This window comes from Camponotus vicinus, unplaced genomic scaffold (assembly GCF_025532165.1).
Source record: "Camponotus vicinus isolate PSW18456_S1 unplaced genomic scaffold, iyCamVici1.0 SCAF_8, whole genome shotgun sequence".
Taxonomy (NCBI): Eukaryota; Metazoa; Arthropoda; class Insecta; order Hymenoptera; family Formicidae; genus Camponotus; species Camponotus vicinus.
The window spans coordinates 8,134,065-8,154,635 of record NW_028141980.1 but is presented as its reverse complement, the minus strand read 5'-3'; the positions used below and the strand labels follow the sequence as shown (position 1 = coordinate 8,154,635).

The 20,571-nt window shown below is 31.7% G+C and overlaps 1 protein-coding gene across 6 annotated transcripts in view; it reads right to left on the bottom strand.

Annotated features, from left to right (window-relative positions):
* Positions 1–20,571, bottom strand: part of Pum (pumilio) — a 103,672-nt gene that overhangs the window by 71,613 nt on the left and 11,488 nt on the right. For all 6 annotated transcript variants that reach the window (XM_083106408.1, XM_083106407.1, XM_083106409.1 and 3 more), the window contains 5 exons: positions 11,636–11,777; positions 8,845–8,956; positions 8,248–8,347; positions 8,005–8,135; positions 5,593–5,947 (listed from right to left, as the gene is read on the bottom strand). In XM_083106408.1, the coding sequence (XP_082962534.1) occupies positions 5,593–5,947; positions 8,005–8,135; positions 8,248–8,347; positions 8,845–8,956; positions 11,636–11,777 (840 nt within the window). The remainder of the gene's footprint in view (positions 1–5,592; positions 5,948–8,004; positions 8,136–8,247; positions 8,348–8,844; positions 8,957–11,635; positions 11,778–20,571) is intronic.

The following is a 20,571-nucleotide window of genomic DNA, read 5'->3' as shown; positions in this document are numbered from 1 at the left end:
TGGGGTCCTCCTCGTCCGAACCGGTTGTTTGAGCCAGTTATACGTAGCACGAAATTTGCTCAATTTATAGGACAATGAAAATATCCAGACTAGAGCAGAATTGAATATTAATCGAAATAAATCTATATTAGAATTACAAAAATATTATAAAGTTGAATATTAAATTAAAATCTCTAAAACTGAAATATTACAGATTTAAGCAAAAATACAAATTCTAAAATTGCCAAACGTGCTTCTCGCTTTTTTAGTCAAGTTGAAAACGATTTTTTTTTATAGCGAAAAATGTCCAAATAGGTTATCATGGTTTTAAAGATAAAATCTCCTCGACATTGTTTAAAAAAATATGATTAATTAATTTTCTCTTCTTTTTTATCGGATGAAATATATTTTAATTCTCTAAAATTTAATTAAATCAAGTAAATTGCACACCGTGCAATGCATCTAAATTGTTTGACATTTGGAAATTAACGACAGCTGAATCCAATTTTAACAACATATAGCGAACTTTATATCTCATTGTCAATTGCAACGATTTAAGATAGATAGGACTCGAAAAAAGAAGTTGATTGTGAAAATTGATTCTACCGGTGATTTTACTACTGATTCACAAAGCGACTTGTAGATTTGATTTTCAAGAAACTAAGTAGACATATAGTAGATGTATAGAGCAAACAAAAATAATGTTTTCTCCTTTTTATTTTTAATTATAGATAATCGTTTAATTTTATGTATACAGGGTGTATCTGAAATGATGCACTAAACTTTAGGAGCGTAATCTAGAGGTCAAAATAAGACTTTTTTTTCCTATGAACATGGGTCCGCAAATAACCCCCCTCCGAGCTAGAGGCCCCTAAAGTTTGGGGAAAAAATTGAAAATTGGCTGTATTTCAGAAAAAAAAAGGTTTTGACGTTACCTATCACCCTCTCTTGAGAGATAAATAAATTTGCGTTGCGGGTGTTTGGTCAATTTCACACATTTTCGAATTTTAGCTCGGAGGGGGTTCATTTGCGAACCCATGTTCATAAAAAAAAAAAGTCTTATTTTGACCTCTAGAATACGCTCCTAAAGTTTAGTGCATCATTTCAGATACACCCTGTATATATAAATTCAGAGAAATAAAAAATATTAATAAAATTCAATCCAATTCATTTTATAAAGTTTCACATTCATTTTTGTATTTTGCTTAGTTTTTCGCGTAGACATTAAATTTATCAACTTTTTCGAGATTTTGTACTTTACGCAGTTTTCACATTCGCAATCTTATTTCCTAATGCATACAGATGAAAATACCAAACGAGTAGAGGCAAGATAGCCGGCAATTTACGAAGCAACAAATAAAAATCAGCGAGTATCCGACCGACAGCGGTAAGAAGCGGGTCACGCGGAAAATCAAAGATCGATGGGAGAAACGCACGAACGGGGGATGTATTCGAGATGGAATCTTGGAATTCCCGGGCTCAAAACGGGAAACGATTTTGGTTCTCCGAAGATTGTAACCTTCGGGCGATGATACAGATTTTCATCGGGAGGTAGAGTCATTGCACTTTATGCTGAATGGGCAGCGAGTCAACAACCCGTTCTCTCTCTCTCTCTCTCGCGCTATCTGTCAGTTGTACGTGTTCACGCGCACACCTTTACCATCTTCCTTCCTCTCTCTCTCGCTCACGCGAGAAAAAGGAGCGAACGAAGAGACGGAAAAGGGAGAGGAGAAGGACAGAGGCGGGCGAGGGTGAGACGGGGAGTCGGGGAGAGGGCGAGGTCTGGGAATCGCTTCATGCATCGAGGAGCACAAGCGCTCGCGTAATAACACGATCGGAAGGCGAGCGAGCGAGCACCGTCTCACGCGTGCACGCACTTTTCGTGCACGGATACGCGTGCTCTCCCCCGCGGGGGGGATGCACGTATACACGGCGGTTGGACACGGCGAAAGCACCAAGCGTGCGCACCGAGTTTCCTCGTGAAAACGCGCGTGCACGCGCGCATAATGCGTCCCGGAATGAGCGCGTACGTGCGTCCTATTTTTATATATACGACGCACACACAGCCCGCGCGACGAGCGTTACGAAAATCTCCACGAGCGACAGCGAAGGGAGGCTCGAAGGTCGATCTTTTTTTTTTTTTTTACCGAGTGAGGTAAACCCGAGGTATACAGACACACGCGGTTTAACAATGATAATTTGTGGACGTATTTCGTTATCTCGTTAAATAGCGTAAGAGTGTAATTTTTTTAGAATATATAATTCTGTAAAAAATGTACAAAATAATTTTCAAATTATTTTCTCTTTCTATTTTTCAAAAAATATCTTTATATGTGTGAATTTTATTCGTCTCTAATCTAACGTATTTTATGTAAAACATATATTAAAAAAACCTTATCTTCTTTTCTCCTTAAAAATGATTTGTCAGTGAGTGAGGTAGATGTTAAAAAAATACTCGCTCTCTCTAAACGCCGCATATATTCGCGGAAGTGGAACCTGCCTGTCAGGTAAAATTAATACGTCGCGTCTATCTTTTTCCAGACATCTAGTCTTGTTCACGGTCGCCGACGACTTTGCGCCGCATTTTGCGTTTTCACCGAGGCGTGAGACGAGTAAAGGGAGAAGCGAGGAAATTCAAGAAGACTGGTAACGTGGTATTCTGCTATCGCGTTAGCAACGATATATCGGTACTTTAAATCCTAGTTAAATATCACTTACGAATAATTATAACAGCAAATTATATATTGCAGATATTTTGATGCTTAGATTATATAATTACGAGAAAATATAATAATAATATAATAATAATATTAATATTAATAATATTATATTAGTATTATTATTAATTATAATAATAATATTAAATTATAATAATAATATTAATAATAATAATAATAATATATATTTAATCTTAATTTTTATTCATAATTGCAATTATATATTTCGAATATATTATTAAGAGTATTATATTAAAGTATATTATTTAAATAATCTAAAGATACAATATATTAAATATTATTGTACACACATGCAATGTTTCTTAGATATAAATAAAATACCGATAAATATGTTGCCACGATATAAAAAATATTACTGGCCACTACAGTCAATGACTGATGACAATTGACTCGCTGTTCTCGAGACGCGTATGAGTTTTATTCCTTGCGTAGAAACTATTTGGTCGCGACTTTTTCCCCCACAACAATAATCATCGGTGGTTATTATTTCCCGTAAGCAAGAAAGAACATTACAATTGTTCCGTTGTGTTTCCTTTATTTGCGGTTCTCTATCGTCTTAATCAATCTCAATCAAGACGGAAAAGAATTTATTTATTTATTCAATTCTCTTTACGTTCGAGGAGGAACTTTTGTTTTAGGTATCAAATATTCACAGACAGGAGAAGCTATAAATTGTGCGTCAAATGTTTTACATACCTTTGCAAATTATCGATCGCTATATTAATGTATGTGTACAAACGATAAAAAATTAATAAGAACGTAATCGTAATAGCTCGGTGATACGTTCAAATATAAACACTGACGAGACGCTTCACGATACCGATATATCGCTGTTCTATTTTCTGAATAGGTATTCAAAGTAGACACGTCGAAAAACTGTCACTCAATGATTTATACGATCGTCGCTGCCAGTCCCCCTCTTTTAAACTCGTGCAAATCGCTACCTATTATCGATGCGAGGGCCGCTGTTATAAGGCAGAATAGCAAAAACGTATGCTCTTGAGAATATTACACGATCAAGGCCGCGGTATCATTGTATCAGTTGATAAAAAAAAACGAGAAAAGACATTTAGCAAGATAAAAAATCCTCAAACTTCCTTGGTCAAAATGTCATACATGATCTATCTCACGTTACATTAGATGTACAAAGACATATAAATCTTCTAAAATATATAATAAAGATATTTTTAATTAAATTATTTAATTAAAGATTAATTAAAGATATTTTGAAAAATTATAAAATTATAAAATATGATATATTTAAAATAAAAAATAAACTTCCTATTTTAAAATATTCGTTTTAGACAAAGTAAAAAAAAAATAATGCTCATTCTTTTCATATAATATAGCCTTATATAAGTTTTTTTCTGTTATAGTTACTCGAGTATCTCTCATTTTTTAACGCGTATATAGTTTACATTTTGTCTACAAACTGGTAACATAATTTTTAAGTAAGGTTTCCTCGACTTAACGAAGGAATATAATTTAAGATAGCGAAACGAAAAAAAAGTCAAGAGAGTAGGCGTATGCAATAGTTGTGTCGAAGCCAAACGAATCGGTCCTGTCATCGAACATGAGCGGATAGTACGTCATATGACGCACGTGCGCAAAACATATGTACGTATACATAGCTATTTTCTTCGACTTGGCTCTATTCGAAAATAGTAATGCTTTAATCGCGTGTCATGCGGCTGGGACGAAAGGCTATTCAGAAATCGAATCCTATTTCGCGTTATATCACAGTAATCTTCATCGACAGTCGACATTTATCATATTACATGGAAGACCAAGCGAATATCATCAGAATGCATAAACAAGTTTTTTAGCTAAGCAACAACTAAAGTGATACTTTGAGATTTGAATAGCAGTGTTTTAAAAATCGCTAACGAAAAGATTTTAAAATGTTTTCTATAAATATGTACAAATTATACATATATATATATATATATATATATATATATATATATATATATATATATATATACACACTAAAGATTTTCTCTTTTCCTATAAATATAATTCTAAACATATATAGAATAGCCAAAAAAATATATATACTAAATATGTATACAATATAGATTTTCTCCTGGATGCAAATAATATACACTTAAACAATTTTTCTTCTTATACTTCCTGTAAAACATTTATAATTCATAGTTGTAATGCAGTTAATCTCGATTACGTAGTTGTAGGAAAATTTCATTAATATATAAATATTTGTAACAAATAAAATTCTTTTTTATATAAAAAAGAAAAAAGATACTAATTTAATCTACCTAGATTAATTTATTAAATACAGGGTACATTCTTCATTTTGAGAAATAAAGGAAAAATTAATGAAAGTAAAAACTACTCTTTCTGGAAAGTTTCACATGTCTCTTAAGTGATTACATCTAACATTTCCGGTAATTTTGGAGTGTTGTGGGGTACTAAGAAAATTTCCCCGGAAAAAACCTGTATGAGAAAAAGGCAACAAAGCTAGCCGTTACACAAACCGAGTATATACTTCTCAAGAATGAACATTTACTACGTAATCGAGATTAACTGCATTACAACTATGAAACATGACATTACAAATGTGTTATAGGAAGTATAAAAAGAAAAATTTTTTAAATATATATTATTTGCTAGGAAAAAAATCTATATTGTATGCATATTTAGTATAAATATATATTTGCTATTCTATATGTATTTAGAATTATATTTATTTAATTGCGAAAAATAACACTTTTATATATCCTTAATTTTTCTTCGATATTAAATTAAAAGTGCAATCCTATTTTTTAAAATATTGGGGGAAAAACAAAAAGAAACTACAGTTTCTCTCCGTTCAATAATATTAAAAAAAGAGAAAAAACAAACTGACGTTACATACCTGGACATCGAAATGTGTAGTAGTGTCCTGCGGCTGTGGTGGACCCTGCTGCTGTTGTTGTTGCGAGGGCGGTGGACCCTGTGGCGGTGGCGGAGCTTGCGCCCCGAAGAGTTGTGCTGCCGCGTGCGAGTGCGGATGTTGCAGATGATGAGTCGGCGGGGCCTGGTGATGTTGCAGGTGGTGTGGCGGTGCTGGTGCAAACGCTGCCATGAAATGTTCTTCGCTGCCGACAACGTCAACCCCGGGTTTCAGCAGCACGACGCCACCACTGCCAGCACTCACGGCCAAAGTGGCGGCGGCGTTCTTCTGAAATTCTTCCTCACCCGGTGATGGTTGGCGGCTCCCAGGTGTGCGGCTGCAATGAATGAAATATATAAAAATCAATTAGATTAATAAGAAAAAAAAATTGTTAGATTAAAATAGTGTAAAAAAAATTATTAAGTGAACTATTTTCTCACTCCTTCATTTCGATTTTAATAATAGTTATCAATAATAATCATGTACAATTGAAAAAGCTGATGTGTAAGTACAAAGGCGTAAGAATGATAATTTTATTTTCTATATAAATATAATTTGTTCAAGCAGTTTCTAAATTAATATAATTTGTCCAAGCAGTTTCTAAATTAATATAATTTGTCCAAGCAGTTACAAATGTCAGAAACCTCATCGTGATTGATGAACATATAAGGAATATAAGATATCAGTTAAAAAATTGATCTAATTTGTAGCAGCGTTTTTTATATACATATTTTAATATACGTATTTTAAAATTACCGTTACAAATATTTGTTTGCATACTATCTCTAATTTTGTTTTATCACAAAAATTTTGGACTTAAATAAATTTAATAAATTTTCAGCTTGCTACACACAAACAATATTTAATTCTATTATTAATTCTATTACTAATTAAAATTCTCTAGTTGATAGAATCATTATTTTCTTGGTAAAAGGCAGTTAAAGAAAGAATTAAAAATCCTAATGTGACCAATCCTATGAATAATTTCACAGAGAGAAACCGCGCAAGGTTCTGTCTACGCAATTGACTGCATGTCGTGTAACGGTGCGCTTTGCATAACAGGACGCAATCCGTAGACGATTCGCGTTACTGATCTCGTGAGAAAAGAAAGCATGTAATATTCATGCACGTCAATGACAGTCATCAATGGTGACCTAATGTCATTATCGTAACGATGCAAAAACTGCAATAGCACTGCATTCCTGTAGTTGCGTCACTTCTCTCTTTAATCAATACGTTGAGTGGAAAAAATTCAAATCTATAATATGATGAAACGATAGATTTTAATCTCGGATAAAAATTACTATGAAAGAAACGAATTATATATCAATATATCTCTTGTGTCTCTCTCTTAATATAGTTTTTTTTATTAATTATAATTCACGAATAAAATTTTACAAGTAAAATTAAAGTTCAAGATTCAAATATTTCATAGATAAAATTGATGTAATTTAAATTGATTAATTTAATATACTAAATCAAGAAAATTTAATATAGAAATAGCAGACACAATACATGAACGAAGTTTAAGTTGCGTTCCTTAAGCAAGGTAATGTCGGTAATATCATTGTGGATTGTGTTTTCTGTCGAGTGCTGCTGATGGCGCAACATTGCTCGAAATCAGACGACGAGCTATCGCGAAAGGAAACAGCGGAGAATGTGATGTCATCGGCCGTGTGTAGAACATGTCCTTGACAGTTATCATTATTACGCTATTTCGTCGTGCCACTTGCGCGATGGATACCACATATAAAAATATTAAGACAGGATATAATAAATGAGAAATTATATTCTCTTATAAACAGCACGTACGTTATTCAACTGCTTATAAGTGGTAATATTATAGCTGCCTATGATTTCTGCTACAATTGAAATTCTTGGAGATAATTTCCTACAAAATAATACTTATATACGATTTGATAACTCTACGATCATGTTATACAGCTGGCTATAGACGTTGCGCATTTTTATTTAATTACATATTCAATCTAGAGAATTATTTCTAACAAAATTATATTTATCTTGTATCAGTATTTATGTTATTGATATTTAATGAATATGTCGTACGCGCGAAAAAGAGAGTACATCTTAAACTAGGCCTAATAAAAGAAACTGTTTATAAAGAAAGCTTTAAAAAGAAAAGTAGAAATAAACACTTTATTCTATCTCGAAATCAATTGTACAAATAATTGTACAATTATTTTAAAATTAAAAGTTTTAATTTTACACATTAAAATATTGCAAAAGACAAATTAATTAAATATTCTCTTAAAAAATGACCAAACTCATATTAAATATCATTTTATACTTAAAAAAATATACTTTAAATATTTTTTATATTTAAAATATATTAAAATAAAAGTTTTAGCGTAAAATAAATTTCGTAAAACTTACTTGAATCCTTTGTCTTCATCCAGACCGTTTTGAGATGCTAATCCATTACCTTGTGGACCAGTATCATCCTTTGTACTATCAAAGGGACTTGCCGAACCTTTCTCTTTTTCTTTCTTGTCTACGTCGGTATTCTATGATAAACAAATAAAAATAAAATTATAGAAAGATGTATGTGTATAGAAATATCTAAAGTATATACATAAATTAATACATTTTCTATACGATATTGCGTGTAATACTCACCAATCTCAAAGAAACCATTCGAGGTTCCAAATCTTTTGGTGTAGTGGGACTCGATCCAAGAACATATTCAACCATTTTAACTCCCAAACCACCTGTTTCGCTGAAAAAAGAAAACAAACTGCTATTAGATTAATATCCAAATATACACACTAATAAAAAAATTATAGAAATTACTTCGAGCAATTTTCGTTTCAAATGCGGCTTTTTTTTATCATGAATTTACAATTAATTCTTTTGTAACATCTCAATTTTTCGGGCATTTTTTTTGTTAACATTTCATGATTTTGACATTAATTATTTTGATCATTGTGTGATTACATACTAATTAAAATTTTCTCAAGAATTAAAGCTAACTTAAAATCGAAAGATTTAAATACGTAATGACATACGGAAATACGTAAAAATAATAAGATTTTTTTTATCTAATTAAAGTTTAATTCATTGAAAGGTTTTTATCTCTTCAATTTTAATTTAAAAACCATCAAGTTTCGCTATTGAAATAAGTGCCGCTTGTCTTATATATTTTGGAGTTTAGATTCTACAGACAAAGATGCGCAATATTCGGGAAGTTGTACAAAACATGGAAAGCATACTAACCTGCTTCTGGGACTGAGCACTGTTCCGACTTCTGATGCTTGATGATGATATCCCGTCCCAACTCCCACACGTCTACCCGTACCCATTGAAATTGGCTGCGACACTGCATGATCTGTAAAGGACAAATATACGTGTCAATGTTTACAAAGATTATTTGTGCGATCAGAGCCATCTTACTCGCGGAAAATGTACAAGTATGTATGATTCAGATTCGTGTATTGACAATAGTAAATATTTTCAATCGATCACACGTATTGATCAAGTTGATAAAAAATTGCGTACATAAATGATTGTAAGAAATAGTATTTTCTATTACAAGGAATACAAGAAAGTATACGTAAATGTTCTCAACAACTACGAGTCAATACAAAGAAGAATCAATAGACACAAATATATATATATAACACCTCTCGCTAAAGGAATTCGTGTCACAGAGAAAGTATCCTTTCGTACTTTGCACGCGGTTTCGCAGGATTTGTAAGATTTATTTCTGTTTCTTTACCATATTTTAACTTATTTATTGTATATCTGTTCTATTATATGATTATGCGAATTGTATTTTTTGCAGTATGCAATGAGAAAAGATGTAAATCTTAAGAAATAAGTCCTTCAATTACGAGATCCTTTGTCGATCTAATTAATCGATTCGCATTAACGCATATCCATTAGAATCTAATGACAGTTCTCCACGCGAGAGGATTCTATCGATACGGAAGGACAGAGAAAGTGATAAATGAAATTTATCCAAATAGCAATTTGCCGGCATCGGACGGCAGCTGCGGCGCCGAGCATTATCGAACGAGATTCCGTTAGGCTTCCGTATAGATAGAGAAGTTTTTCCGCCCTTCACGCGGCTCCATATGACGCCAATACAACGCTCGGCGGCCCAGGTGGACGGATCGGTCGTCGGGGGGGGTTGGTCGGTCGGGGTGCTCGCTAACGGGGTGGATCAGTAGGTACGATCCTGGGCGTTGGGACGTTGCCCCCACCGCCAGCGCTGATGCCGGGCGTCTGTCGCCATGGTAACAGCCGCGTTGCACCCATCGTGGTATGACGCACACACGGCGGCCGTCGTCGCCGTCGTCGTCGCCATCGCCACCAAAGCCGGTATACCGTTCTTATGAGAAATCAGGTGTTTCGTGTACACCCTGTACATACACTTAGCGTCCTATATATACTTCAACATTCATTAGATGCACATTTATTAGGCGCTTTCAAATCGCAGCAAAATTCGCGTGTATAATTCAGATAATTACGACTAACAGATGCATGTTGACGCATAATTAAACGTAAGATTAAAAAATAATTATCAATCTGTGTTATGTTAAATTAATTAATAAAAATGTCAAGAATATTTAAATATAAATAAGCGTCTAAAAATAGTTTAGAATTGTAAATAAATATTGAAAATAAATATGTAACAGGTCGATACACTAGGCGTTGTAAAATGCTTTGACATTCACTACATTTTCTAAGGTATCATATTTTCCCTGGTATTCTTGGGGACTTTAAAACTTAAAAACTTTATTAGCGTATTAAAATGAATCGGTCACTAATATTTTGTATTTTTTATGAGTGTCTGAAGAATTCAAGAAATAACAGACACAAGACAATAATCTAATCACAAAAATTATATATAAAATTAAATATTAATGTGAGATCCATTTAAGTATTATCTCTCTTTTTTATCAAACTTTCTCAACCAAATAGATGAATCAATTATCATATTATGTAAAAAATTCGATTAGCCAACATCAAATATCAATATTAATCAATATTAGAAATAACTACAAGAATTAGAAATTATTGTTTTTAGAGTGACAAATGTTCAAATTATGTTCAATTTATTGATAATTCATTAAAGTGAAAAGTTTCTAAAATATTATATTCAATATTCAAATTAAAAATAAATACAATTTCAAAATATATATACAAGTCATCCAAATTTCTCTACTTTTTAAATCGCATGTGGCAAAAATTTTTTAAATTTTATAAAATTGAAGAACATAATTAAATAAAAATTTTTGTCTTGAAGTGACAAGATAAAAATCCTCTATCTCGAGAGAATTAAAATGGTATTGAAAAAACTTTCAGAACTGCACATTAATATTTTTACAATATTAGTCAATATTGTCATTCAATCGATCATGTATATTGCGAAAAAGCTTGGCGCTGCCCCCCTGGACCAGCAGAAGGCGGCAGCGGCGAGCAAACTACGTATATGTGTATCTACATGCTGTTCTTTTAGTGCTGTATCAATCAATAAGCGTGTACGACGTAAAATACGCGGCATCGCGCTTCGTATCTCGATATTTCCTACTCGATATATCGCCTTTCGCAAACAGACATTGGTTTTTGATCGAAACAGTACGCATTTAATTTCACATACAATTCTTTCAATCCTATTTAACAATCTTCTTCGACCAACAATCGACTAAATTAATGAATAAATGTTCAATAATTCGTTATATATATATATATATATATTTCTTACTAGCAATTCTTATTAACAATTTTCCTTCTTTTTGCTAAATTTCTTAGATAAATAAAAGATCTTATTTAAAATTATCATTGCTAACAATTTAATAGTGTACGTTGTTGCGTAACAGGGATTATGTAGGGTTGTACTTATACGTTATTTGAACGTTATAATGGAATTGGCGTGTTTTGGATCGGCTTTATAAGTCTTAACCAAACGGTTTCAATTTTTCCACTCAACCATACTCGGCTTTTCCCTGTAAGAGTAGGCACTCGACTTCCGTCGACAATACACATAATCGCGTAATCGTACCTGACGTGCTCCAGGTTGAATCCCGCCACATGGTCGTCTGGTGGTCGCCCAGGTGAAGCAAGGTCCCACCGCCTTTTACACCCCCTTCGTCCTTGGAGCCTCCTTCGTCCACGCCCCAGAGCTTTTTTGCCGAGGGAGCGATCTGAAGCACGAAAAAAGAGAGAATAGGTCGTAAGCATCGGAGGTCAGTGAACACTCTTTTCAAACGCGCGTGTTGACATGAAATTCCCAGGAGTTCTTTCTCCCCCTCTTTTCCTGCCCCTCGTGCACACATCGGAGTAATACGAGGAAACGACCGTTCGCCACTTGCATTAGGAAATTAAAAGTCGACGACAAGATTAACGCGTTTCGTGATACGCCACATTATTCGTTCGAATTAAGTATCAACGATATTCTGGCTTTTTTTACGGCTTCATGAATGCACTGGTATAATTAACGTCCTGTCCTATTAACCCATTGCATCAAGATTTATTCTTGATAATGTATTTGCAATAGTGTATTTATAACAACGTATTTTATGCGCGACGATTTTTCATTGTTATAATTGTCACATTATTATTAATTCAATTATGTATAATCTCATTTGAAAAAAATCAAATTAAAAAAATTCATAAAAAATGAGATTCTAATAATTTATATATAAGATTTTAATTTTATTTTTGTTTTATTATCACAATTGTAGCTTTTCAGCAGATCATGCAATATTACTCCTATAGTTTGTATATATCTAATGAATTAATAATATACAAAGAAACATGTTTATAATAAATTGATAAATTTTTTATAAATTGTTAATTAATGAAAATATTAATTACAATTTATTTAATAAAAAAGGCTTTAGTTTACAGCGATAAATTGATTATTATATTGAGTACAAGGCTCATTTCAAACGGCATATTGAGTTTAAAATAGAGCTCGAATAATAAATATATATTTCATTATAAAAAAGTATTTCGTAAAATTTTCCAAATCGTTTTTTTCCCCGAAATACTGTATTAATTAACATTAAAAAATATTTAAATCTAATAAAATAAATTCCTGTCATACGTACATTTATTATATATCTGATCACATATCAATTTTATACCGATATTTATATTGAATTATATTATTATTAAAATATTATTATTAAAAATAATAATAATTATTAAAAATAATAATAATTATTAAAAATAATCGTTAAATTTCCGAATGTAATGATTAATGATGTGCTCGTTTTTTGAAGCGTCAACTTGACCATCGCGCGAATATTAAAATTCAAAGTAAATCGCGATGCGGACTCGGCATGCGACACTGATCCCGACCTCGCCTAACTGGAGGTTAGTGACGTAACCTCCGTGAAGAGGTGAGGGGGAACACCCGCGAATCGCAGGATTTTAGATGCGGGTACATCGAACGCACGATGAGACACCGAGTTCAAAGTCACGATGCATCGCGTCTCGGTTATAACGCATGAATCGCGAAAGTTGCTTCAATTTCAACTTTCGTGATTCAAAGATCAAGAGCTTTCACTCTTTTCGAAGTTGGCCAAGTTTTACGGAGTTTAAATTAAAAAAAAAAAAAAAATGATCAGTATCGACCCCAGAAACGACACGGATTAACTTCTTTCCGATTAAGTATCAAAGGACATCAGCCTCTTTTCTTTTCTCCTAGAAAAGTATTTATCGAATTTAGATACAATACGACATGCCTAAAAATCCTGAAATGTCTTATTCATATTTTTTTTATTAAATTTGTTTTATTATTTACGTAGTATGCTTGCAAATTCTATAAAATAGATATCTATGTATGTATATATACATTATGAATGTATCTCGCGCTCGTCATATGCGTTTTACAAAATTTAAAAGCATACTAAATAAAAAACATGCAGATGTCATGTAAAATTCACAGGTGTGGCAAAAAATAAATTTCATTGTTTCATATATTTGGCAGGGATGTTCATAGACTGTTCGTATAAAATAGGAAAATTAAAGAAAACTGTATCATTTATATTTAAAAAAAAATCTCACGTAACTTTATGCACAAAATTACAAATTTAATAATCGACTTCTTGAACGTCACTTGGCTATATCCGCAAGAGTTAATTAACTTTAACTGCTATGCATATGCATACATTATATTAGTCATTTTTACTACGTTCTAAAAAAAAAACAGCAATTATCCATCGATTTAAAGCAGCGATTTTTAAGAACAAGTGAATAAAAATATATAAATAATGAAAAATATTTTAGACTTTTATATTTTTTATAATTTAATTTATAAGATTTATAGAAAAATATATTACATATATAAGTCAATTTTAATATATCAAATAATTTTGTTAATAAAGTTGTTATTATAAATTTTGTCATTAAAGGATAAATAATTTGAGATAATTTGTATTGGAAAAAATAATTGTCCAAATAAAAAATTATAGTTTTCATGACTTTAAAGCATATTAAAAAAATGATCTTTAGCCTAAATCAGAGAAATTAATTTTGCGATGCTCGTCCGACTCCTTCATCCAAATTGATGAGTCAATATAATGTAATAAACTTAAACTAGTCTTACGAGCTTAGAAACCGGTTGGATGTTCCACGAGTGAAAAGACTGTCCAAAAGCAGTAATAGCGATTCATATGCCAACAAGTTGGAAAACAAATCTCCTTTTCGATAATTATTTAACAATTTATTTAACATATTGTTTAAGTTAATTACAATGGCCATGTAAAACTTTATTTTCTAATCGATCAGCGAGCTCGTTTCTTGAAAGTAATTATATAATTATAAAGATTCAGATTATTTCAAAATATTTTTCTGTAGATATTTTTACTGAAAATAAATATACAAAATATAAAGCTAATCGGTAAAACAATTTTTTTCTTTTTTACGACAATTCCTCTCTATCGATTTATTAAATCCTATTAAATTCTATTGATCTATCAATTCCAAAAATTTATCGAATTTTGAGTTAAAAAATCTTTGAAGATGCGAATCTTTGAAAGAACTTGAAATGTAATATTGTATTGTATAATAAATAAATGAAATATTGTGTTATATAATAATGTAAATAGCAAATATGTAATTTATATGCTTATTAAAGACATAGATTATTTAATTTCCAAAATCTTGATTCAGAAAGGTTCCACTTTAAAATCGACTTTCTTCAATAAAAATATTTATGCGCGCGTACACGAGAGAAAAAGTTATGGTAAGTTTCAGTTTCTATCATTAGAAAAAGGATTAATTTTAAAAATCTTGAAAATCCACGAGATTTTTGCAATTTACAAAAATTCCCCTAATTTTCTGATTCCTTCGATGAAAGAAAAATGTCTCGAATTCTCTCGCGATTTTTTGCCAGAAGAATGACAACCATCGAGAGAAAAAGGATTAATTTTAAAAATCTTGAAAATCCACGAGTTTTTGCAATTTACAAAAATTCCCCCAATTTTCTGATTCCTTTGATGAAAGAAAAATGTCTCGAATTCTCTCGCGATTTCTTGCCAGAAGAATGACAACTATCGAGAGAAAAAAGATTAATTTTAAAAATCTTGAAAATCCACGAGTTTTTGCAATTTACAAAAATTCCCCCAATTTTCTGATTTCTTCGATGAAAGAAAAATGTCTCGAATTCTCTCGCGATTTCTTGCCAGAAGAATGACAACTATCGAGAGAAAAAGGATTAATTTTAAAAATCTTGAAAATCCCCGAGTTTTTGCAATTTACAAAAATTCCCCCAATTTTCTGATTTCTTCGATGAAAGAGAAATGTCTCGAATTCTCTCGCGATTCTTTGCCAGAAGAATGACAACTATCGAGAGAAAAAGGATTAATTTTAAAAATCTTGAAAATCCACGAGTTTTTGCAATTTACAAAAATTCCCCCAATTTTCTGATTCCTTCGATGAAAGAGAAATGTCTCGAATTCTCTCGCGATTCTTTGCCAGAAGAATGACAACTATCGAGAGATATCAGCTGGCTAGGTCGGCAATTGATGTATCGCATACAGATGAAGAGGAGATGTGGCAAAGTAACGCGCAGAAATGGGCTGGTGGATCTGTCTAAAGGCTCGGTAAGATAAAGGTAAGGGTAAGGGTGAAGCTCGGTCAGCCGGGGGTGATACGCTACGAGTATCGACCGCGTCGCCGACCGCCGGAGACGCTTTTGTACGTTTAAGCGACCGGAGAGAGAAAGCATAACCAAAGAAGGAAAAGTATCAACGGAGGAGAAGAACGAGGGAGAAGAGAAAAAGAAACAAACAATAAAATACACAAGTGAGATAGAAGAAAAAACCCGTTTTGCGCAATACATGATTTGCACTTCTTAACATATAAAGTCATCACTTGATAAAATAAATAAAAATAAACTCGATAGCTGAAAGATAAAAAATACGACGAAGAAAAGCTAATATGAGACTAAAGATCGAAATCGATAGAAAGTTTGCCTTATCAGTTAAAACTTTCAAGTACAAGTTATTGAGATTTAAAAATATACATTTAATCTTAAGAATGTTTTCAATTATACCTTTCATCATAATTTTATCAAAAAGAAAAACAGTCAAGGAAATATTTTGTAACTTTTATGAAACTTTGGGATTAAAATTATTCTACTTTTAACTACTTTTATTCTACTTTTTTCTATTATCTATTGAATAAGGATGATTGAACGTATTTTTTTCTTTCTAAAGCGACCGGTTTTTACCCTAAAAGGGGGAAGAGAGGAATAAAATCATGTCGGCAACAATGTCAACCTCTCGTGTGTCACGTTACTTCCGTTGTTATGCAATGAACGGGGGACTATAATCGTGCCATTGGAAATGACCTCTCTAGAACAATCCCTATGTTGAACAGAGTCGATTTTGGCCATTAAATGGAAAGAATTTTTGCAGAAAATTAATAAATATCAACCTTTTTTCATTATTCAATTCTTCTCTATTTTTAATAATAAATATAAACGTTGTACCATATATTTTACTAATTTTGAACAATTTTTATTTATTTTTCATATACTTTTTTGAAGAAACAAGGACAATGTAAACAGATGAAGAGCATAGATTGGAATTTTGGGCTCAATCTATTTCTCCAATTTCCAATCACAAAAGCTTTTTCCAACAAAAAAAAAAAGTCGAAAGTTGATGTCAATCAGCTGTGACTTTTTACAACGCGACATTTATACAGGATGATTCATTTTAATCTTAACAGGCAAATATTTTGAAAAATATGCGAGATACGAAAAAAATGTTTCAGACAAAAATTATATGGTTTTAAAGGAGACATAAGATGGTGTCATTAATTTGACTTTAAATAATTACTTGAAGGTCACGTGAAGGTCCCTCAATTTTTTAAATAGAACCGCCTATTTTTTATTACATATTCTTGTATCTTATCTCGAAAGCTTTCCAAAACACTATAATTAAGTTAGTTTTCATTAAGTACTTTCCGAGTTATGAGGCTTGAAATCGTTTCTCAATTTTACATAAACCGTAAAATATCTTGTAAAATATTCATTTTTCGATTATCTTATCTTGATACTTTTATGTACAAAATAATGAGAGGAATCAATTGGTGTAAAGAAAACACATAGTTATTTTTAAGAAAAAATATGTAATTGTTAATTGCAAATTACATATTTTTTTTTCGAAACAACTAAGATTAAAATGAATCACCCTGTATAAACTGGTACGAGCGAAGATTCGAAAGAGAACGTGATAATATAAAATTCGCCGTTTCTGTAAAATTGTAACATCGACTTGTTATTTTTAAATGTTTTCCCTTCTTGATTAGTGGATTTTAAAATGAGCACGACTCTCAGAATGAACGCGAGCGCGAAAAAACGATAGATATCCTAGAGTGTTCGATCCTCCTTCTCTCTCTCTCTCTTTCCATCCAGCCAGACACCAGACGGACTCGCGCCGGTTCATCCCACCACTATTCGCTCCCTCCCCCCGTCCCAGTCCCCCTTCAGGTCTTCATCACACTCCCACGTTCTCCACGACGATGCGGTGTGGACGTCGTTAAATTGCCACGGGGCCACCGACCCCTTTCCCCGGGGCCCTCGACCACGGGTCACGGCCACTGTCCTCTAGTCTACTCGCGGGGGAATCAGTCGGTACAGCGAGAGAAGAAGAGTCCCGCGCTCTATGGGTCAATATGCACGCACGAGAAGATGATGTCCTTATACGTACGTGAACATCCTGTCCATAAGAACTGCGCATATCGAATAATAATTATGGTTATAATTGTTATGTATCTGAATCTGACGACGAGCACGAAAAATTAATGCCTGGATGAACGGTTTTTTCATAGATCAAGTCAGTCGTCAGCTATTTTCACAACAAAATTAAATTATAATTAATAATATTGTACTGGAAAATATTATAATATTGTACCGAGTAGAATGATTAATATTGTATAGTTAATTATTTAAAAAAAAGGTATACAATATTTATTATGCATTTTTAATTTTAAAAAGTTTATTCTTTAATTCAAGGAGATTTTAGTTTCTAATTAAACAAAAAAAAATGCGATAAGCATATCTTTATATTTTTGACCGATTAAATTAGGTACGTTTTATTATTTCTTGAAATATATATATAAATATCTCCATATTTATATTAGTCTACATTTTTTATTAATTATTAAAATATTATTTATTTAAAAATTACATGCTTAAAATTAAAAGAGAAAATTAATAAATTTTTAATTTAACAATCTCTCTTCTCTCGACAATAATATATTCATCCGAAACAATTTCTTTTAAAATCTTTGAAAGCATACATCTACAGTATTAATAATTAAAAAAAAAATTCATCTCTCGATCATATAAATATTAAACTCTACCAATAATAGTTTAATTAATAACGATAACAGATAGAATTTTAAACGTGTGCCATTAAAGCTGTATAAAAATAATCCTGAGTTTATGTCCTGGAAATAAATGGCACGGTAAAAATAAGTTCTAACGCGCATAGACTGATCGCTCCTGTAACTCGTAATAAAAGGGGGATATGCCGGACGTGGCGTAGAATTTTCGCGCTGATAAGGAACACCGAATACACATTCTGCATGCATCGGTCAGCAGAGTCCCATGTGCATTGAATTCGCGCCGATAATGAGCACACGATTCCTCTGTCTCTCTCACCGCCGAACTTCGAGACTCCAACTCGACACAAGCAACTATCGATTACCGATACTGTTACGCATAAAGTTCAGTGACATGCGTCTACCGCGATAAATGAACCTTTTCGCACAATATCGTACAAAAACATTCTGCGTGTATCACATATTTTTTCGTAAATTTGGAATCAGGGTGACAGGTTTCAATGCCAAATACGCGTCCGGAAATTGGAATAAATTCATGCAAAAAAAAAGAAAAAAAAAATCTTGTTACACATTTGCATCCATGAAACTTAATTTGCTCAGTTGAAAAATTTGTAGTTATTAGTATCATCATGCATAATTATTTTAAAACTCTTGCTCTATTTTTGCGTTATTTTTAAACAAAATCAAAATTAAAAAAAAATCTGGAAAAGATCGTTAAATTAAATTTACAAAAAATTTTTTACCTCCAAACTATGATTAATGGATTAGTATTATTATATTTATTATTTCTCATTACTCGTGGAAAACATGCGCGACAAATTTAATGACTCACTCCAGATATAAAAGGAGAGATAAACGATTATCAAACACAGCGTAATTAAAGAGTAACACTGATCTTGTGCAACATTTATCAGACGTGAGTTTCCTTTCGCGCGCAACGTAACAGCTGACTACATAACTGCCAGTAACTGTTTGACGTCGTAACAACCAACTACGTCACAATGAAAGTCCGCTATGGAGTACAAGTACCATCTCCATTTCACTATTGTTTTTACTTCGTTTTACAATTTTTTTAATAAATTTTTTTAACTCGCAATTTCAGCGCTCGGTTTACATACTTAATAAGAGTCGTGTTTAATTCAATACAATTGATATCAGTTGCAAAAAAAAGTATACGTTGAAAGATAGATTAATATGGCCTACACTAAAAAAAAAAAATCTAAGAAAAGAAAAACATTATTCATTATTGTTTGAGAAAAATTTCATACAAATATTGTACTTTATAAAGTCTAAAAATAAATATAGAAATACTAAGATGTCTTGTTTCTCTTGATTTATCTCGTATGACTCATTGAATAAATATCGATAATAAATTTGATTCTTACTTACAATATGGACAGTATAAAAATTACGACAAATAGCGTAGATTATTAGGATAACGAATCCATAATGTGGACAATAATGTTAATGAAAGATGTAATGAATCACGACGCGAATCAATATCTTCGACGTTGCTATTTGTTATTCGTATCTCAACGCAAGAGTAATGCAATATTTGAGTTTACATAAATATTTTACTATGTATTTCACATTCTTATATATCTCGAAAAACTATCTTATCTCTTAAATCTCTTAAATCTCGAAATAAACGTAAATTACTTACAAATGTCTCGAATTTTTGTAACATCTATAGTAATTATTCTTCAAAAAATGTGTAATATATAAAGAAAGCTTTATTAACTAAATTTAGCTAAGAACTTTATTAATTAAATTTAGCTAGAAAACTTTATTAAAAAATTTAGCTTTATCAAAATAAATAAAAATATATTTTCGATATTATTTTAAAAAATATATCATATATATTATATATTATAATTTTAAAAAATATATCATATATATTATATATTATAATTTAAAAAGTTTTAAAGCTTTAAAAAATTTCACGCTTTTATCATAAACATTTCTTCCTACTGATACATTTTTCGTTTAAGAATCAACATATCTTAAGCTATGTGTATTATCTCAGACAGAGATTTTCTTGTACAAAGAATGTCTCTCTCTCTCACACACACACACACACACACACTCATAGATAACTTTATTTTCAATTCCTATTTTCTACGATATCTGTGTATT